We start from the raw sequence: 22,172 nt of genomic DNA on the forward strand, positions 1-22,172 counted from the left end.
TATCAATCCTATTGTGTTTGGTTAAGTCTGAACCTTTTATCAAGTAAACATACTTCGTTGTTGTATTGTATCGATCTTGTATCCATAGACGATCACACAAGTTATCTTGTTGTCGTATTGTCTCGATCTCGTATCCATAGACGATCACACGAAGTGTGAACCGATTAGTTTTATTGTCTCAACTCAGTCCATAGGCAATCACTTACGGATAAAGGACTTATAGGTGGAAAAGTTTTAGATTGAGGTATATTTAGGTACCCTCGTCTTTTCAAGTATCGACTGCGGAAAACAGATACGCTAAAACGTCTGCGTGCTTGTTTTCCAACCGTGGTCGCTTCCCGATAGAGAACTGGTCGAATTCGTTTACCAACTCTCTCATACGATCTAAATATATGGCCATCCTCTCTTCTTTTGCTCTGTAGGTACCCAAAAACTGATTAACTACTAGCATGGAATCTGTGATCAGCTTCACGTTCTTTGCCTCCAACTGTTTGACAGTTTTTAACCCGATAATCGCTGCTTCATACTCAGCTTCATTATTGGATGCACGAAAACCTAATTTAGTCACTTTCTCGGTCCTTGAACCTTCGGGAGTAAGGAGGACACATCCAACTCCATCTCCACCAACATTTGATGACCCATCAGTAAATACAGTCCATAGTGGCTCAGGTGTATCAACCTCCATTGCGGACTCGCCCCCAGTCTGATTAAGAGTTGACTCTATGGGTTTGTTCAACATCTCATCTTCTTCTTCGATAGACGTTTCTATATCGTCCATAGGAAAATCTGCTAAAAGTGCAGCCAGAGCGTGTCCCTTCTCTGCAGTTCTAGTTTCGTACTTGATTTCATACGCCCCCAAAAAATTTGACCATATGGCTAGTCGGCTGGAATCATCAGCACGTTCCAGGATTCTCTTCAGCGGATATTCAGAGTAGACTACGATCTGTCTCCCTTGGAAATATGGTTTGAGGCAGCGAGATGCATGCAACAGTGCAAGTGCTATTTTTCCAATTTTTTTGTACTGTGTTTCCGCCACTGTGAAAGATTTATCGACGAAGTAAACAAGGTTTTCATGTGGATCCGTAACAAATAGCACTGCACTTACAGCGTTCTCCGTTGTAGCCAGATAAATTCCGACAGGTTGTCCAGTTTTTGGACTCACCAATACTGGGGGAGTTGACAAATATTGTTTGATCTCATAGACAACTCTTTCGCACTCATCCGTCCAACCAAAATTCACTACTTTCTTCAAAACGTCAAAGAATGGTTTGAATCGATCCGACGAGCGTGAAATGAAACGATTTAAAGCTGCTAATCATCCCGCTAGTTTCCGGACCTCCTTCTTAGTTCTTGGGGATGGCATCTCTCTGATGGCTCTGATTTTCTCCGGATTCGCCTCGATTCCTATGTGCGTCATCAACTATCCAAGGAACTTTCCCGAGGATAGCCCGAATGAACATTTTGCTGGACTGAGCTTCATATGGTATCGCCTCAAGATATCGAACGTCTTCTGTAGATCGAGAAAAAGCAACTCCTTTTGCTCAAATTTCACTACCATATCGTCGATATATACTTCCATCGTCTTCCCAATCAAATCTTTGAGCATATGGTTTAACAAATGTTGGTAGGTCGCCCCTGTGTTTTTTAGCCCGAACGGCATTACAGTATAACAGTAAACCCCTCTGTCAGTCATAAAGGCAGCATGCTCTTGATCTCCCCCGAACAAAGGTATTTGGTTATACCCTGAAAACCGTCCATGAATGACAGTCTCCCATACCCTAAGGTTGCATCCACCAAATCTCTTATCCGCGGAAGTGAATAGGATCACTCGGACATGATTTATTCAAATCTTTAAAATCGATACAGACACGAACTATACTATTCTTCTTTAGAACGGGAACGATATTGGACAGCCATCGAGGATACTGTACCGGTCGAATAAAGCCTGCTTCCAACAGCTTCTCGACTTCTGCAGCAACTCCATCTTTTTTGCTTTGCACCATATTTCTAATTTTTTGACGAACTGAATGGAACTTCTCATCGATATTTAGTATATGACAGGCTACGTTCGGATCTATCCCATGAACTTCAGCAAAACTCCATGCGAAAACGTCAACGTTTTCCCTTAACAATGTAGTCAAACCATCGCGTTCATGTGCGGATAGATCTGCCCCTACGAACGTGGTTTTGTGCTTCTCATCCCCGATCTGGACCTCAATCAGTTTCTCGACTATTGGGGGTTCAACCGCGTCCTCTCCTATATATGATTATGGAGGGAGAGGATTCTGTAATTGCTATTTTTGTTCGACTCGCAGGATATGGTTTCCGCTAACTTCTAATTTCCTGTATTCATCCATAGCATTCTTGTGACACTTGTGGGCCGCCATCTGGTACCTTCACGACCCCTTCAGGGGCAATAAACTTCAGGCATTGATGATATGAGGATGTGACTGCACCGATCGCATGCATCCAGTCTCGTCCTACGATCGCATTATAGGGAGCTCGACAATCCAGCAACAAGAAATTGCCTAGAACGGACTTGTCAACCACTGTTATAGGCATCTTTACTTTCCCAATCGCCTTTGTAACTTCGTCATTGAAGCCGATAATTGGATTTTCGTCCTCCGTGATCAAGTCGTATGAGAGATTCATACAGGAATAGGCTCCTGAAAACAGCACGCTCACTGAGCTTCATGTATCCACTAGAATACAGTGTACACGGAACATGCCAATCCAAGTTGTTATAACGATAGCATCATTGCGAGGAGTATATACACCTATCATGTCTGCTTCAGAGAACTCGATATTTGTGCATCAAAGCTCCAGAATTTCTGCTCCATTTCCATTGGAAAAATCGATGTGATTTGTCACGTACCATTCCTTTAATTTCCTGAGCTTTCTCCTGGTCTCATCTTCTGATGCCCGTCTGGTCATTGAATGGATCCTGGCGTGAGTGACATTAATCACATGTGATGTTCCAAATTGTCCGGAACCTTTCCTAAAATCCCTTTTCACGTATTCATGTAGCTTTCCAGCGTCTATCATTCGCTGGACTTCGATCTGTAAGGAGCGACAATTCTCAGTCTTGCGACCAATGTCTTTATGATAATTGTTGTGTTTTCTTTTATCACGTGTCTCCGCTGGCAAAGGTCGTGGGGGGCTCAAATCCTTGCTTGTTTTCTCATACAACTCTGTAAGCAGTATGTTCAATGGTGTCAGCTTCAGATCATGATGTTTTTGATACCAGTTTCCATACGTTCCCCATGGTTTTTCTCTCGATATTCACCTCGATCATTATGCTTCCCACTAGAACGGTTCTTCGACTTGTATTTCTTCCCATCATTTGGATGATTATATGATCTGTTAACTTCTCTTGTTTCTCGAGCTTTTGAATCATCCTCAACTCGAGAATATTCTTCTGCTCGATCATACAGTTCTTCCAGATTCTTTAATGGTCTCTTGACCAAGGAATCGCACACACCTCTTTGATCATACTGGTACGCCTGTTTGTAAGTTGCGATGATGACTTGATCGTTAGAACTATCCACATCGTCCAACTCTTGCTTGAAGCGTCGAGTAAATTGTCTGATGCTTTCCTCCTTCCGAATTCCCAGAAGGAACAATGCGTGGCATCCATTCCGATCACGTCTGTTGTATTAGTAGTGAGAGAAGAATTCGTCAACCAGCTTATGGTAAGTCCCGATCGACTGTTTCGGGAGCTGATTGAACCACGTTATTGCTCCACCAGTCAATGATTGTGGAAACATCGCACATCGACTCATTGTTGTACTGCCATAGAGTCATGGCAGTTTCATAGTGTAAAACATGTTGATCTGGATCATCTGTTTTCTCATCAAATTCTGGCAGTTTGGGAACTTGAAAATTCATTGGCGGCCAGAATTCTCTGATATTCAGTTTGAAAGGATGCAACCTGTCTATTCTTTCCTCTCTGGAGCGCTTTTTCGACATTACTTTCTCGATCATCTTGCAAAGGCGAGCATCCGTTATTACGCTTACGTCGCCATCAGAAGAACTGTCTCCCTGCTCATAATCCTGATCCTCTGGAATATCAATTTTATATCTTATTCTTTTCCTTTGGGGTCCAGTGGACTCTCTTCCAGCTCTGCCTTTCTCCGAACGAGCATAGTAATCGTACGAAAATTCTCTCTCATCGTGCTGATCTTGAGCCTCATCTTCGTCATTCCTGAGACGTTTTGAGCGGGTGGTAGTTCTGTCCGTACTCTGCTGAGTTGTAGTTGGTCGTACTCAGGTCCTGCTCGCCGGGATCGTACACGCCTTCGTCTAGGTAGATCTCCAGTGACCAACAGATTTTTCTCTGGTCTATGAAGATCGACCACTTCTCTGTTTTGGTCTGCACTTTGCGGGCTAACTCGACTTCCAAGGCGCTCCTATACAAACCGACCCTTCTGGTCGTTCAAATTACCAGTCCTCAGTCGGGAGTGGTTCTAAGGTTCTAATCTCAGTAGAGCGTTCTCTTTCTCCACCTCGTTCAGCTGATAACGCAACAATTCTTCCTCTGTACTAGGAGTCGTCGTTCGCCCATCTCGCAGGTCACATCGATCGTCATTCCTCCTTGACGGGCTGCCAAATACATGCCATATGTTTACTCGAACTGGTGGGTTTTCTCCATCACATATGAAGTCAACATCCATTCCTTCGTCTTCGACCATCGATTGTTTTTCGCTTCTCCGATTATTCAGATCTAGGGTTCTGTCACGAACACGATCTCGATCTCGACCACGATCTGGGGTTCTGTCACGAACACGATCTCGACCCTGTCTATTTCCGGTAGGCACTGCAGGTGCTGATTGAACTGAGTGTCGAGGATTGCTAGCAGAAACGATCTTTCATGCAGTCTGTCTTACTGTTGCCATAATCTCGATTCGAGAAAGACACGATCTCTTTTCTCGAATCTCCTTGGTCGGCACCAATATTTGGATGGTAAAATATTTCTACCCAAACACGAATCTGATGATGATTAGTTGATGATCGAACCATTGCCTTTCTCTCCACGTGAACAGTATTGAGGGGGGGGGGGAGTATCTACAAAAAACCCTCCGATGCTTAAGTTAGCTAGAGTTTTCACAGGAGTTTTAATAGAGAATATTGCATACATTTTAGGGTTGTGAACCCATATATTTATATTTTGTAAAGCAGGGTCTTACCCTCATTTCGAGGTAAGCATGGATTGTATTAATTTTCCCTGCATGCCTCCTGGCATAAATTGTATTAACTTTTCATGCATTCCTCCTGGCATAAATTGCATTAACTTGCCCTGCATGTCTTATGGAGTATTCTAGAACATTCCTTGCGTGACTTGGCCAGCAACCCTTCTAGATGTTTCCAGAAACTTCCTTTTGGGTTATGGAATTAGCTAAGCAAAAGGATACAAAAGACCAAGCCCAAAAATTAGATCAATTGGCTAAGCCCACACAATTGGGCGGAAAAATCCGCAAGCCAAACGAGGATGGGCTGAAAAATCGGTGAGTCAAAGACTCAACTCGACTAGAACTCGGTGAGCCGTCTTAGTTCAACCAGGTGGGCGTAAATATCCTTCAGGGTAAACGCACGGGGTGGAAATAATCGAGGAGCATGCTAACACGATACACTGCGATGCATGGAATCAATACCGACCGTGGCCGGACGGAAATGGTGGTCGTCGGGCACGCCATCGCCGGAGAAGACCGCCGGAGAAGGTCTGCGCCTGGGAAGATGACAAGTGACGTCATCATGATGCAAGTTGATGAGGTAATGCTGACGCAGTAGACGGTAATGGTAATGGATACCTAACGTCGTCGGGAATGAATGTCCCAGATTTGTTGTCGGCTAACGACGTAAGATGTTAACGACATATGTCGACGGTAATGGAATATTCTACATAGATCAGAACTGCTGACAAGACCATTTGCTGTCATGGCAGCTGCTGGTTGGTCATTGTTGCTGACGTGTCGCCACTCATTGCTGTCGTGGCGAGATGACAGGCAACTAAATTCTGACATGGCAAGCTAACGTAGAAGTTTAACGCTGATATGGCAAGCTGACGTGCATGCGTGGCATTGATGTCATGGGTCCTCCTTTCCTTGACTTGGATCTTTGCACATGGGATTCTATGCATAGTGCTTGGGAGGCCTAGTGAGACATACTTGACTAATAAGAGGAGCATATTAGCCCAAGTAAGCCCATTTCTAGTGTGAAATATTAGGGTACAAACACTGTGATATCCTGAATTGGGGTTTCACTAAAAAAACTTTTACCAAGTTACGTTTCCCGATAGTTTTTTATAAAATACATCATGGTATACATATTAACAGTCACATACTTGATCAACATCAACTACGCACCACTGATGTTGATCAGGTATCAACATCATCTCCAATTAGAGGAATAAGGCAAGGCGACCCACTTTCTTCCTACGTGTGCATTGTTTGTGCGGAAATTCTTTTGACAAACTTTGAAAATCTAGAAGACCAAAAGTTGTAGAGGGATTACGCTTCTCACAAAAATCCATGCCAATTCTACACCCTGTGTATGCAGTCGATGTTCTCATAACATATAAGGACTCAACAGAAAGCACTAATCAACTCAAACATCTACTGCAAATGTACAGTACTTTGGCAAGTCAGAAAATTAATACATCAAAATCCAGCATTATTCATCATCCAACAAGGCTTGATCAGCAACAAGTGACTGCTCTTCACCAAGCTTTCAACATGCCTACAACTCCAACTCAAAAAAGGTAGGAGTCAAATTCAAAAAAGGTAAATCTTCTCGCCATATTTTTGAAAATGTGCTTCAACGGATGAGACGCAAGGTAAAAGATTGGATTACAAAATGGTTAACACCCGTGGGAAGATTAACACTCATAAAATCTTCCCTAAGCTCTACTTCCAACCACCTCATGCAAATGCAGCTTTAACCTACCCATCTGCACAAGAAAATAGACCGTATCACTGTGAATTTATTTTGAGGACATGATTCCTCCATCTGGGAACTTCGCCCTATAGGATGGGATAAGCTAATTGAGAACAAATCAGGAGGCGGGTTGGGCATCCAAAGCAGTAACGATCATAACAAACTGCGTTAATGAAACGTGTTTGGAGCATCCATGAGAAACGGGAATCTATTTGGGTTACCCTTTGCAACGAAAGATTTATGAGAAACCGGATTCAATATGGGTTGCCCTTTGCAACGAAAGATATATCAAATAACAACCCATTTTTGTAGAAATTTCAGCCATCCCATCCTCAACCAGTCCACAATTGACGCAACTTATATCCCTCATTCGTATAGTTAAACAACATATATTTCATAAGATTATCACTTGATCAACAACCTCTATATTAGCAAACTGGAATCCACAATCAATTAATACCCTGGATCTTGCAGTTTGCTACCCTATCCAAATGGTTGCGGACACCATCGATCCTCTAACTCATACATGAGGAACCGTAATAAGATAAACCTCATACCACCCCTCACAGTCCAATGAATCGTGAAGATCCACCTATCCTAAAACAACCCAATCGACAAAATCATACGGCCTTTCACTAAACTGGAAGATATAACACAATATTTGGATACAAATGCTTGACCAACACATCGTATCAATCACATCAAAACCCCTTACCAACATTTAAGTTCTTATGGACACTCTATGTTCTCCAAAAGTACAATTTTTTTTGTGGAAATCAATCAACGAAGGCCTACCGACCCTCGTTTATCCACTTCACTGACTCCAATATCTGCCCACAATGCAATTCTGATCCAAAAACTGCTGGTCAAATACTTCTTCACGGTTAAATTATTGTAGCTTCATAAAATATCCTCTTAACGAGGCTACCTAGTCACTCAAACACTTTCAAAACTCTCCCGAATATTGTGACTCCTCGGGCAACAATATCTCAAATTCTATAAATATAACCACACTCCACTACCAACTATGCTTTTTATTTCTTTTTTTAATCCTTATGGATAGCCTGAAATAAATTTTATATATGGCCAGAAACAGCCGAAACTGTGAAACATGAAACAAATGTCTCTTAGTCTTCAACAATAATTTTATTGGGCACATGAAAACCTCCCTCATATGTTACTTGGAATGCCAACTCACATAAACTCTAAAAATATAATACGAACCTCTACAACAATTTTGAGGGCTCGGTCAAACCTAGATTAGACTGGATTAAGATCAATACGGACGGAGCAGTGTGAGAATACCATGAAATAGCAGGAGCAGGTTTCTTATGCAGAGACGCAACAACTAAAACGTGTTAGCGGCAGCACGAATATTGAGAATCACCGGTGCTCTTATACCTGAACTTTGGTCCATGCTCATAGAGACAAAGACATCAAAAGAATGAAGCCGTCCAAAAATACCATTTGAAACTAATTCAGAACACCTAATTTGATTCTTAACCTCAAAAGTTGAACCACCATGGTACATTTCGGGAATGATCACGGAAATCAAGTTGAACTTGAGCCAAATTCCATAGTGCGCCATCCAACATAGCTACATGGAAGGAAATGAAACGACATAAGTAAATCTTGTTGCGGATACTAGCTTGTTGGAAAACCTCTCAACATCAATTTGGGATCCATCTTACACAAATCAAATTGTAATAGATGACTGATAGGGTAAAACATATCCTCGTGTAATCACTTCCAAGCTCTTAGCAAAATTTCATTCTTCATAAATGAAAATAATACTCCTTCCGTTTCAAAATAGTAGGTTGGTTTCATGTGTAATTTGTACATGAAACCAACCTATTTTTTTTGAAACGGAGGCAGTAATAAAATGAGAAGTGTCAAGGAAATCAAAAATCAAAGGACAACAAGTTGGTCTTGGTAATAGTCTATGTATAAGTCGGGCTTATACGTAATAGTTTCTAGGGGTGAGCATTTGGCCCCGAATCCGCGGGTTTAACCGGGACTATCCGTATTTTTGTGGGTGGGTATCCGAACCGTTCATTAATGGATTGGATGCGGATGAGATTTTTGAAATCCAACGGATTATGGATTGGATCTGGATGCAACCTTGAAAATCCGTTGAACATCCACACCCGTCAGTATATTTTTCTATCAAAGTTCTTCAGTACAATTATGAAGTTAATACATTTTTTTTTGTTTTTTTTTTGCCAAATTACATGTACCTTTCATGTCATTCTTTGATGAGTTTAAAGATATAAGACCAATATATTCACAGGTGAACATACTTGAATCTACTTACACCAAAAACATCTTATTTTAAAGGGGTCAGGTTTTCCTTTCTCTTCAAATTTTGAATAAATTCAAAACATTACGCTCAAATCCGTTTAAACCCTTAACAATATTGTCTTATTTCTAAAACCACCCATGAACTTGTTGCTTTTATTTCTTTATTATAAACTTTAATCATAAAAAAATCCATCAGATTATCCGTATTCAATCCGTCCATCCGTGCATCCGTTGGATGTTGGATTGGATGTGGATGCCAAACTTAAAATCCGTAATGAAGTGGATTGGATGCGGATGTGGTGAAAACGGGTTCATACCCACCCATGCTCACCCCTTTATTAGTTTCTGTCTCATCATAGACGCAATGAGGCCCGTTAAGAAATTCTTGCCTTGACCAAGGAAGGGTCAGAATGGAAAATAAACATAAAAATAGACATTTTCTTTCCCGAAGGAAGGAATGGGATTTAATAAAAAGTTGTTAAAATTCTGACAAAGAGGTAGTCTGAAGAGAAACACCACTCAGAAAATGCCTCTTGGCGGCCACTTTGTGGATTTCTAGGGTTTCTGTTTCAGATAATTTTACGCGTTCGAAGGTACGATTTCTGTTCTCCCATTTTTTTTTGCTTTCTTACTTGAGATGAGATCCATGATTTTTGTTATTAATCACGATGTTTGATTTTGTTAGATCTTATTTATTATACATAAAATGAAGAACAAATCAAAATCTCAAACTTAGAATGATAGTATAATTTTTTTTTTTTTTTTTTGAAGACTAGGGAAATACAAGAAAAGTAACAGTCATGACGTGGTTCAGAGCTGCATCTAGTGTAGCAAAGTTAGCTGCTAAAAGAAATCTAACTCAAGTAAGATCTTACACGACAAGAACACGGTTAATCCCTTCACAAGCACGAGGTTTCCATTCGACGATTTTCAACTCAAAAGCAGCTTCATCAGCGCCAGTCCCACGTGCAGTGCCTCTTTCAAGGCTAACTGATAGTTTTCTTGATGGAACAAGTAGTGTTTACTTAGAGGAGTTGCAAAGGGCTTGGGAAGCTGACCCGAGTAGCGTGGATGAATCATGGGATAATTTCTTCAGGAATTTTGTTGGTCAAGCTGCAACATCTCCAGGAATATCGGGGCAGACAATACAAGAAAGTATGCGTTTGTTGTTGCTTGTGAGAGCGTATCAGGTTAATGGACATATGAAGGCTAATTTGGATCCGTTAGCTTTGGAGGAACGTGAAATTCCTGATGAATTGGACCCTGCTCTTTATGGGTTTACTGAGGCTGATCTTGACAGGGAGTTCTTCCTTGGGGTGTGGAAGATGGCTGGGTTTTTGTCTGAGAATCGTCCTGTCCAAACACTTAGAGGTATCCTGACTCGTCTGGAGCAGGCATATTGTGGAAGTGTTGGGTATGAGTATATGCATATTGCAGATCGTGAAAAGTGTAACTGGTTGAGAGACAAAATCGAAACACCAACCCCAAGGCAATATAACCAGCAGCGACGTGAAGTTATGCTTGATAGACTTATGTGGAGCACGCAGTTTGAGAATTTCCTGGCAACAAAGTGGACGGCTGCAAAAAGGTTTGGCCTCGAAGGCGGTGAAACTCTGATTCCTGGTATGAAAGAGATGTTTGACAGGGCAGCAGATCTTGGGGTTGAGAGCATTGTTATTGGGATGTCACATAGAGGGAGATTGAACGTTCTGGGCAATGTTGTCAGAAAGCCACTTGCTCAGATTTTCAGTGAATTTAGTGGAGGTATAAAGCCCATTGACGAAGTTGGGCTTTACACAGGAACTGGTGACGTCAAGTACCACTTGGGAACTTCTTATGATCGGCCAACAAGGGGTGGAAAGAGAATCCATCTATCTTTGGTTGCAAATCCAAGTCATTTGGAGGCTGTCGATCCTGTTGTGGTTGGAAAAACACGAGCAAAACAATATTACTCTAATGATGTGGAGAGGACAAAAAATTTGGGTATATTGATTCATGGAGATGGAAGTTTTGCAGGTCAGGGTGTGGTCTATGAGACACTGCATCTTAGTGCCCTTCCTAACTATACAACTGGTGGAACTATCCATATTGTAGTGAACAACCAAGTGGCCTTCACAACTGATCCAAGCGCTGGGAGATCTTCACAATATTGCACTGATGTTGCAAAGGCGTTGAATGCACCAATTCTCCATGTTAATGGTGATGACTTGGAAGCAGTTGTTCATGTTTGTGAGCTTGCAGCAGAGTGGCGCCAGATGTTTCATTCTGATGTGGTGGTTGATATAGTTTGTTATCGTCGATTCGGGCACAATGAGATCGATGAGCCATCATTTACGCAACCTAAAATGTATCAGGTGATGTCTCCTAACCTCCCTGTCTAATCTAGCACTGTAACGTTTTTTTTTTAATTGGTCTGGCACTGGTACAGTTTACAATCTTTAGATGTACCAATCCATTTAGATTATTTATCCTGCTGTTGCTAGAAATATGTGATTGATTTCTCATGTTACTGACGTGTTCTGAACATTTGTAGGTCATCCGAAACCATCCATCAGCTCTTGAGATTTACCAGAAGAAACTTGTAGAGCAAGGACAAATTGGACAGGATGACATAGACAGAATACATAGCAAAGTTAGTGGCATTCTGAATGAAGAGTTCCTTAAGAGCAAAGATTATGTTCCGAAAAAAAGGGACTGGCTTTCAGCTTATTGGACTGGATTTAAATCACCTGAACAGATTTCACGTGTCCATAACACTGGGTAAGTTGTGTTTGTTAGTTTGCTTAATTTCTATCTTTAATCTTTCTTTAGGGCTTAGAATCCTTTTGAGTAGATTCTCAGACATTTGGAATGACTATGATGTTCTGTTGCAGGGTCAAGCCAGAGATATTGAAGACTGTTGGCAAAGCAATAACAACCCTTCCAGAGACTTTTAAGCCTCACAGAGCAGTCAAAAAGATATTTGAGCAGCGTGCTCAGATGATTGAAACAGAAGAGGGCATCGACTGGGCAGTGGGAGAAGCACTTGCTTTTGCTACACTGCTAGTGGAAGGTAATCATGTCAGGTTGAGTGGTCAGGATGTGGAAAGAGGTACGTTTAGCCACCGACATGCAGTACTTCATGATCAGCTAAGCGGGGATAAATATTGTCCTCTCGACCACATTGTGATGAACCAGAATGAGGAACTGTTTACTGTCAGCAATAGGTGCAGTCCTAAAACTTTATTTTCATGTGAATTTTCCTCTGCTGTTGGCTGATTTGCTCGCTCTAAAATGTTTAGTTTTACATTCTTTTATATCATGTTGTATTGAGGTGATAAACCTATGGCAAATTCTCATGTTTGTGGTAGAGAGCAAATTATCTTTTATGCGCTCTCATAGTGTCTCTGTGAGATTGAAATAACAACCTTGAGCAGTGATATCTATTGTACTGTGGAAATATGATTTATGAGTTCACTGTACATGAATATCTGCGCAAATAAAATCTTGTTTCACATGTTTCTTCTCTTTTACAGTTCGCTCTCTGAATTTGGTGTCCTTGGGTTTGAATTGGGTTATTCAATGGAAAATCCAAATTCGCTAGTTATATGGGAGGCCCAGTTTGGTGATTTTTCCAATGGGGCTCAGGTGATATTTGATCAGTTTTTGAGCAGTGGGGAGTCGAAGTGGCTGCGTCAAACTGGACTAGTTGTCCTACTACCTCATGGTTATGATGGTCAGGGTCCTGAACATTCAAGTGCCCGACTGGAGCGTTTCCTTCAGGTAAATATGATTATTATATTTGTGTAATCTGATAACATCTCTTCAAAATTTCCAGATGCATGATTTCTCATCACTGTGGAATTATTTGTGAACCCTATTCCTACCTCAGTTACCATATAGGATCTCTATGGTGATGAATTAGCAAAATTTTTGCATGCCGCTCTCTTTCCCCTTCAATCTCTTAGTCTAGCAGCTAATTCCATGGGATTAGCTGTTTTCCTACCAAAATAATACGCAACTACATTTTGTTGTTCAATATATAAATCTAATTGTGCAGAATAGTGGCCAGATGGCCCTTTAAAAAAAGTGTGACGAAAAGTGTATTTAGACTTCCATGGAAAGTCATTCTTTGCCCCCTCTGAGAATTGCTTCCATTGAATAGCTCTTTCTACGATTTTTTCCTTCATACCAAACATAGCCTTCGGGTCATTGGGTGAGTTTTTAGTAAATGTTCAAATATTTTGGTGGCAATGCAGATGAGTGATGATAATCCTTATGTTATACCTGAGATGGATCCAACACTTCGGAAGCAGATTCAAGAATGCAACTGGCAGGTTGTGAACATCACAACCCCTGCTAACTATTTCCATGTCCTTCGGCGCCAGGTGATTGCTTTAGCTGGTTTTATTTTTCTAAAATTTTAACTATGTTTCTGCATCCCCTTACTTTGCCTGCTTCACTTTCCAGATTCACAGAGAATTCCGGAAGCCACTTGTTGTGATGGCTCCTAAAAACCTTCTTCGCCACAAAGACTGCAAGTCAAACCTATCCGAGTTTGATGATGTCCAAGGTCACCCAGGATTCGACAAGCAGGGGACCCGATTCAAACGTCTCATTAAGGATCAGAACGACCACTCCGATCTTGAGGAGGGCATCAGGCGCCTGGTTCTGTGCTCTGGAAAGGTAAGCAAAAATTTCGTGTGTTCAATCATAATTTGCTGCATAGCCGAAGGAACCTAGGATGAATCATGTTGCTCTGTGCGCCTTGCTGGTTGGTCCCACTAAACGTGTTTCATATATGAGGTTACCAATTAATATCTTTCTGCATGCCTCGGTCAACTATTCTTAACTGGATGATCACTACAAACTGGTCCGCGGTGGCCACTTCAATATGACAATTTCATATTCCAATTCTAGTTCACCTTGCCTTTTTTCTTGGCTTGCAGGTTTATTATGAGCTTGATGAAGAGCGTAAGAAAACTCAGGGAAAAGATGTTGCAATCTGCAGGGTGGAGCAGCTATGCCCTTTCCCATATGACCTAATCCAGCGAGAATTGAAGAGATATCCTAGTATGTATCCCTTTTAACTTAAGAAAGAATATAGATGTGTTTGGTGAAGAAATAAATAATCTGTACAATAATCGCTAAGAATGTGGGCATTTTGACAAATATTTCATATTCTGGTTGTGATTGTCAGATGCAGAGATTGTGTGGTGCCAAGAAGAGCCAATGAACATGGGTGCCTACAACTACATTGCACCTAGACTATGGACCGCAATGAGGGCACTTGGCCGAGGAGGCTTGGATGATATTAAATACGTGGGTCGTGCTCCTTCTGCTGCAACTGCCACTGGTTTCTATACAGTGCACACGAAAGAGCAGACCGAACTTGTGAAGAAAGCGATTCAGCCTGAACCAATCCAACAATATGCTTGCTGAACAAAATTGACCGTTACTGCTAAGCCAATATAGGCGAGGAATAATCAAACATGCATACTGAAGAACAGCCTGCAAATAATGATTAAACAATAATCAAATCATTGTTACGGTATCTTCCCTCCATATTTTCTTTTCTTCTTTTGCATTATATACCAATCTTCAGTACTTTGTACTAATCAGGTAACATAAAAAATTTTGATCTGTGGAATATATATTAGTTGTGCAGGTGAACTGCATTTTACTCCAATTTCTTCAGAACAAAACGGTAAATACCGAATTATCACATTGCTCTTATTTCAAGAGATTCTTATTTTGGTTTTCGTTCTGGATAGGTGGATATGTCCTGAGGTTTTGCTTCACTTTGAATTCTAGTGTGTTTTCATCACACCTGCAACCTAGCAAGATGGATTTTTTTCATCACACATTACTTAGTTCATCACTTCCTGCACCACACAAATTTGAGAGTATATTACACTGTGACATCAATAATTATCCTCTCTAAACAATAAGTTCAGCTTTTATTTTCTGAAATAACAAACAAAAACGAGAAAATAACCTGGCTGGTTTGGGGCCAAACCAAATTATTTGAGGCCTATGGATTTTGAATCCCACCTAGTCTATGGGGATAAGGGGTGTCCAAATTTGGTAGTACCAAGTTATTCTCACTATTAAAATTCAATCCTAAGTCTTATCCTTGTAAAATTGAAACCTATTCAAATTCTTTCAAAACTAAAACATATTCAAATTATTTCCCTCAAAAACTAAAATTAAAATCTAACTTCATCAATTGATTCTAAATATATCGATCGATTTAGAGGAAATCTTATCATCCCTTTTTCAGAAAAGTTACAATTTTTTTTTTTTGACTTAAAAGGTTAATGTATCGTAATAAGGCCAAGCCCCCATTTTTGAGTATTACAACTTATCTACTGTCTATTATCACTTTCCAATGTGTGATCAATTCTCCAAAGAAGATGAACTTAAATAAGTTGTGATCAAGATTTCCCCCCCCCCCCCCCCCCCCCCCCCCCCTCCCATTATAAATCAAAAGTTTTATCTGTAGGATAGTTTCTCTCTCTGTTTTTGGTCTTTTATATGCCATGACTTTTCTATTCCTCTCATTCCAAAGTGTCCAACATATTGCAAAGAGAATCATTGGCCATATTTTGCGTCCTCTATTCCTGCCTCTTCTATATTTCCAAGCTTGTAGTTGCATTATCAGAGACCCCTCCTTGAACCCATCTGACATTGAATCCTCCAATGAAGTAATTCCAAATTGTCTGCGCATAAGTACAATGAAGTAATTCCAAATTCCAAACTGACATCTGAAAAGTTCCAAATTATACATCGTCGACTACTCCTAATTATACTGTGATTGGTTTATCCATTCAAAATTGCAAATCACAAGGAATCTTGGATTTTTATGTTTAACTACAACCGGTGGATCAATTTCTGTAATAATCGGTCGATGTTCATGACCACGTCGACCGATTGTTCTTGATGTTCTTCGTGGTTGAGGAACGTCAAACCCAGAATCAGTCGATGTGGATACTCATATAAACCTATCACGGTTAAAGAAAATGCAAAATTGTTTTTCGGATTTAAGAGTATGGTATGCAAAGATGGAATCCTTGGATCCAAGACCAATTAAAACTTGTCTAAAATCAAATTTTTTTATCTTTATATCCTAGAAATGAAAACACGAGCTCAATGCAAAATGAATGATGTCATTCCGACATCAGACGAAGAAGTTATGAGCAAAATGTTGAAGAAATGCTCAAGTTTACAATCGGTGTATAAGGACATTTATGTAAACCGATTCTGCAAAAAAAAAAAAAAAATCACAGAAAAGCTCTTGAATTTTAGTTTTTTTTGTTTTGTTTTTACAATTGGTACACGGGGGATCTATATCCTCCGATTATGGACGTATTTTTATGAAAAACTCATCATTTTTGAGTTTCTTTTGCAATCGGCATTTGTGGAGGATTGTATCAACCGATTGTGATCAATCAGCCATAGAAATGATGAACTTCTCCTAGAATCGATCTGAATATTTAAAAGACCTGATACATAAATCAATAAGTTTTTTCATAAAAAACAATAGATTGATGTTTCCAATATTTTTTTGATAAATTTTTTTTTTCATGTTTGATGATCACCCAAACTAATTACCTAACACTAACTATAATTTCATTAATCAACTAACTAACACAATTAAGTAACACTAATTAATCATCGGCAAATTAGCCATTATCAAAAATATGTGGATAAGGGGTTTTTGAAATTACTTCAAAATGTCTTATTTTGTCTTTTAATGGTGGGCCTCAATCAATTTAGCTAGACCCCAAACTAGCCAGGAAAAAGAACTCCTTTAGAGACCCAAGTGTCTTTTTTAAAGTAGTACAAAAGTTAATATACTTCGGAATAAAATACAAAGTGTTATATTTAGTCGTGATGAGTCATCGTCTTGGCAGGCCAAGAATAAATCTAACCAGACTTGTCTCGTCTGATCCTGATTAACCTAGCTAGGTTGAGGTCCAGGTAAGGAATGACTAAATTATGCTTTTTTTATTAAAGAAAGTGTTTTATTAAAGAAAGTGTTTTATTGAAGAAAACTTGCAGTTTGGATATTGTTTCTCCTTGTTGATCCAAGATATAATACCAGAAGGAAATTTGTCATAAAATTTAAAAACTAGAACAACCTACTATAACTTTTTTGGCAAGACAATACGTTGGCTATTTTTCAGTCGATTAATTGACAAGATAAAACCGACTTATCTTGTAATAGAAATCTAATGTTTAAAATAAAACAAATGATTCATCTAATAACACACTAGGGAGAGGCTCATTCACATATTTTATTAGGAATTTATTATCTGATTCATAAACTATTCTCTGCTTCCTTCAATGCCATACATTATACCTGTTTCGCCTCATGATCAACAATCAATCCTCCATCAAAGTATTGTCCTTTTGTATCAAAACATGTCCCTGCAGAATCATGAATAAAAAAAATCCCTACCACCTTTACCAGTTTCCTTCTTAAATGATGCATCCAAGTCTATTTTCTTATAGTCTGTGTCAGGTAGATCCCAGGTATGACCAGATGCAGGACAATATTTGCTAATGAGCATCCTAATTCTTTCTATAGTTTGAATTATGTTGGGTCTAGAATTTTGGAAAATGACAGAATATTTATCTTTCCAAATCATTCAAGTAGCTATCATGAATAGATAGGGGTTATACTCCAATTGATGAGAAAAAATACTTACAAATGAAAATCATGCAACAAACCAACTAACAACCCAGTTAAGAAAATTATGATGATTAGAGGAAACATTAGTAACAACGACATTTATACCTAACCAAATAGATCTTGCATAAGAATAATCAAGAAAAAAATGTTCCACAGATCATACTAACATTACACAGACGAAATGGAGTTCAATGTCAGGCTTATATCTCGCATAATGAAGAGTTTAGTTAGACGTGGTAGCTTGGTTTTCCATAAAGCTTTTTAAACAATAGGTTTGGCTAAGAATATAAACAATGATCAAAGTATTGTAAGCATTTTTCACAGAAAAATATCTTTTGTTGTCAGGCATCCAAATCAATGTATCTTCACCCATCTTGGAACAAGCATTGCCAAAATTTTAGTGGCAAAATCAGTAGAAAACAAATTCTGAATCAAATGAATATCTCAATGTCTAGTCTCATGAAGAAACAACTCACAAAAAAAAGTATAAGTTGAAGAGAAATTTACATCCGTAGTTGGAGACCAATAACCTACTTGTGAAGCCAAATTCTTACCTTAGTGTCACATCTAACTGACTATCAATAGTTACATTTGACAGTAACCATATATAATTTATGGATTCCCCTCCAAATCCAAGAACGTTTCCAATGAAGCCTGTCTTGCTGCAGAAAATCTTTATCATTAAAATATTAAGCCTTTAAGATTTTACCATAACTTACCAGAATCATTACAAATTTTCCAAGCAAGCTTGGTGATTAGAGCATGATTAAAGACTTCAAGGTTTTTACAAGCTAGGACCCACCATAACTTACCTCTATTACCCTTGTGCCCCTACCAAAAGTTTCTTTGAAGAGAGTCCGGTTTTGAAATAAATTCTTGGGTATTTAAAACAACTTATCCGATGAGTTGGCAGGGAGTTGAAAACAGTCTTGACCATAGTATTCCTTCTAGGATGGTTGAGAGAAATTGCTCTAATTTTTTAACTGTAGCCTCAAAGGATCGCACTATAAGATTAAAAGCTTTTTACTTGTTCTGACCAAGCAGAATGAGTACACTTAGATAAGTATCCTTCATTATGGTCATATTAAGAGCTTTTTCCAAGTCAGTACAAGCACCAGGGCTAACATTGGCTAACATTGTTACTGAAATAGACAACATTTTTGACAGTTAAATAGTTGGCCAGAGTATACATACCAAAATTATTTATAATGTCCAAGATACCATGAACATCATGCATATAAACTTTAGTGAAGATGAGAATATCATCATCAAAAAGCAGATGAAATATAAAAAGGGATCTTCTAGCAGTTTTCACACCAAAAATAAGATTATTAGATTTAGCAATAAAATAAACTCATAGAAAAAAACTCCAGGTACAAAGACACTGGATGTCCATGTCTTATCCCTCCATAGTGAATATTGCTGACAAGGAGACTTATTCAAGAGAACACTCACACTAGTAGTGGAATTACATTACTTTCACAAAAACCAAACTTCTTAAAAACATTTATAAAAAAAGAATACCTTCTAGTCTATCAAAGGATTTTGAGAAATCAAGTTTGAGGGCCGTAATTCCACTAAAACCGTATTTTTCTTTATGATATGTATCATTTCATGAGAATTAATTATATCATCATGAATTGATCTATTAGAGACAAAAGCAGCTTGATATGGTGAAATCAATTTCTTTAGAAATGGTTTAATCTTATTTGCAAGAATTTGGAAATACTTTTATAAGAGGTATTGCAGGGACCAATTAGCCTAAAGTCTGCAGGAGTCCAAGGCTCTTTACATTTGGGTAGAGAGAAATATAAGTCTTGTTAAGACTTGTAGGAAAAAAAAAACCATACTAAAAATATCTTTTTCACCATGTCCATGACATCCTTACCAACATGTTCTCATTGAGTTTGATATAAACCAACTTGGAAACATCGGGCATGTGAGCTCCAAGCTGCCATGTTTTTAATAAAATATTCAATTTTCTCCACCTATGGAAACTTATCAAATTAGTATTACCCATATCGGTGAGAACAAAAATAATATAATCTACAAGCTTGGACCGTCTGCCTCCTCCCCATCATGCTAATATCGCCACTCTATATAGATCTCCCTCGCTTGTCCATGAACGGTCTTCACAAACAAAGGTTGGTCATTTGTTTTTATTCTATAAGTAAACACATTTTTCACCTTGACACTTTGCACCCATCACGTGTATGATATAAGCAAATAAAGATATTACAACCCAGCTGTTTTAGTTAGGCACACGCCTGCCGTGCTCGTTTAGTTGTCCATGCATGTTGCTAACTCCCTCTTCGGCCATGTACAAAACTTTCCTTATAACACCAATCCACTATCAAACTTACTAAAAGTGGAGTATAATACTAACCCATCTAAATCTTCACAAAAAAGGTAAGGATACATTTGTATGTTGTTCTTTTATTGGATTCACCCATGTTCCAAAATGATCTCCCCGTATATGATAAGTAGAATGTGGAATTTCCATGAGTGGAAGGTATATTTTTTTTTGGTGTTTAACTATGTTGATTCGTTACTTTATAATGTCGACATTGTTTCATTTCATTTCTCGTACATCCGTTAATCCCAAAACATTTAAGTCCAAACGCTATTGTAACTTAAACCAAATCATTCGACAAGTTTTGACGTCCAATTTACTTGGGATCATAAATTATAAATGGGCTCCATAAGTGGTTGTTCGGTTGAGTTGAAGGTCTTATATTTATATATGTCGACCACTTGACCGGTCCCAACTTTCATAATCCATGTAAAGTGTATATTCAGCTCTTGATATTATTAAGAAAAGAATTTGGGGTGATAGCTGCATCTTTATTCATTTAACGGACAAAGTTCTTTATTTTAGCCCAATCGAGCTTTGTTAACCAATTACTGCAAAACTAAACAAAAATCGTCAAATGTGTACAAAATATAGAGCTAATAATTATAAATTAAGATGTAATTTATGTCATGTTTACACATTCATCAAAATATCCCTAAACCTCTATTTTTCCAGTCCTCGAGAATCCATATTTTGCTAGTCCTCGAGAACCCATATTTTGCTATTCTTCGAGCAAAACTAATTAAATAAACACTAATCTGAAAATATATATAGAAAAAATATCCTAACTCACTTTTGCAGGAATTGCGACTGCACTTAAAATGTGTAACAAGCCTTTAAACCCCTAGGTGGCTTTAGTGGCCGAGTGTCATCTTAAGAAGGTTTACAAGAGGTATACCCACAAAAGTTTTACTTCAATATCTAGGTACATGTCAATTGATTGGGGGACATACACTAAATAATCTCTCTAATTGGCATACTAAACTCTTTAGCGACAATAATCGTTACCATATATTAAAACCAATTATTATACACGAGTTCGCATTCATCGTACGAAATTCATATGTGAATGCAAAATCTACTCAGATAGTCGTAAAATGACCCATGATTATGGGATCTATCAAAGTTCAATCACACGAATAGATTAGAATATGGATATGGATATAATGAAGTGTGCACATATTGACTAAGGTGAACGATGTTTCCAAAAATATTTGTATAATAATCCGTTTAGGATGCTCCTATTTGATTGTATCAATTTTATTATTATCATTACTACTATTATCATTATTTATTCAATGAATAAAATACAAAAATAAAATGATACAAATATGAAATTGTAAAAGCATTGCTCGGTTGAACCCACCAAGCGTTGGTATGTCAAGTCTGGTGTCATATTTTAGTATCAAAACTCAATTAGAGTCACTTGATTAAATGTACTAGAGTCAACTTCCTTTAGGTGAGACTAGAAAGTCTAGGAATGTTGAGACATACAAGTACTACCCTGAAGACCTGAAGATCATGAAGACATATCGACTACAATGAAGACACCATCCTTCCACTTGAGGTTAGTAATACTGACTTGACTTGTTTCCGTTCCTATCGTTACTTTCAAGTCGTTTAAGATTGAAAATATAACATGGGAGGTTATATTTAATACTCTAGTATTAGACTTGGTTATTTTATTACTTTTGAACTTCGTAAATGCGACATCGACATAATCTATGTAACTTGTTACTTGATTGTGTATTGGATATATGTGTGATTTCATCCTAGCAAACTATGTTTAAAGGAAGAACATATACGAAACTTGTTTCGTAATCAAAAAGAAATCAATAGGCGTTTTGGTCCGGTTTTTTATGAAATATCTATTGGATGACCAATTCGAACCTAACGTAAGAATGTTCA

General features: G+C 38.6%; 2 protein-coding genes across 5 annotated transcripts; one reads left to right on the forward strand and one right to left on the reverse strand.

The window, feature by feature from the left end:
* Nucleotides 1–2,814: 2,814 nt before the first annotated feature.
* Nucleotides 2,815–3,969, reverse strand: LOC113324786. Its single transcript, XM_026573076.1, has 3 exons — nt 3,773–3,969; nt 3,287–3,648; nt 2,815–3,191 (listed from the first exon to the last, which is right to left on the reverse strand). Exons 1-3 carry the CDS (start codon nt 3,967–3,969, stop codon nt 2,815–2,817), a joined length of 936 nt encoding a protein of 311 aa, XP_026428861.1.
* Nucleotides 3,970–9,666: 5,697 nt separating this feature from the next.
* Nucleotides 9,667–15,176, forward strand: LOC113322874 (2-oxoglutarate dehydrogenase, mitochondrial-like). 4 transcript variants are annotated; one of them, XR_003347315.1, is made up of 10 exons: nt 9,667–9,827; nt 10,006–11,588; nt 11,768–11,994; nt 12,108–12,440; nt 12,750–12,996; nt 13,473–13,601; nt 13,684–13,899; nt 14,163–14,286; nt 14,414–14,764; nt 14,988–15,176. XR_003347315.1 is itself a non-coding variant. In XM_026571055.1 (9 exons), exons 2-9 carry the CDS (start codon nt 10,035–10,037, stop codon nt 14,653–14,655), a joined length of 3,072 nt encoding a protein of 1,023 aa, XP_026426840.1. In that variant the 5' UTR covers nt 9,667–9,827; nt 10,006–10,034; the 3' UTR covers nt 14,656–14,961. The 4 variants fall into 4 exon arrangements, 2 of the variants coding, with proteins under 2 accessions (XP_026426840.1, XP_026426841.1); XR_003347316.1 differs by lacking the exon at nt 14,988–15,176 and adding an exon at nt 14,874–14,949; XM_026571055.1 differs by lacking the exon at nt 14,988–15,176 and having other exon boundaries at nt 14,414–14,961.
* Nucleotides 15,177–22,172: the final 6,996 nt, after the last annotated feature.

This window comes from Papaver somniferum, chromosome 11 (genome assembly GCF_003573695.1).
Source record: "Papaver somniferum cultivar HN1 chromosome 11, ASM357369v1, whole genome shotgun sequence".
NCBI lineage: Eukaryota > Viridiplantae > Streptophyta > Magnoliopsida > Ranunculales > Papaveraceae > Papaver > Papaver somniferum.

Coding starts and splice junctions, on each gene's coding strand:
- LOC113324786 (XM_026573076.1), bottom strand. CDS start 3,969: ATGTCGAAAAAGCGCTCCAGAGAGGAAAGAATAGACAGGTTGCATCCT. Junction 3,649..3,772: donor CAGTACAACAATGAGTCGAT/GTGCGATGTTTC, acceptor CTAATACAACAG/ACGTGATCGGAATGGATGCC. Junction 3,192..3,286: donor TGGGAAGCATAATGATCGAG/GTGAATATCGAG, acceptor TACTGCTTACAG/AGTTGTATGAGAAAACAAGC.
- LOC113322874 (XM_026571055.1), top strand. CDS start 10,035: ATGACGTGGTTCAGAGCTGCATCTAGTGTAGCAAAGTTAGCTGCTAAA. Junction 12,997..13,472: donor GACTGGAGCGTTTCCTTCAG/GTAAATATGATT, acceptor GTGGCAATGCAG/ATGAGTGATGATAATCCTTA. Junction 13,602..13,683: donor TCCATGTCCTTCGGCGCCAG/GTGATTGCTTTA, acceptor TTCACTTTCCAG/ATTCACAGAGAATTCCGGAA.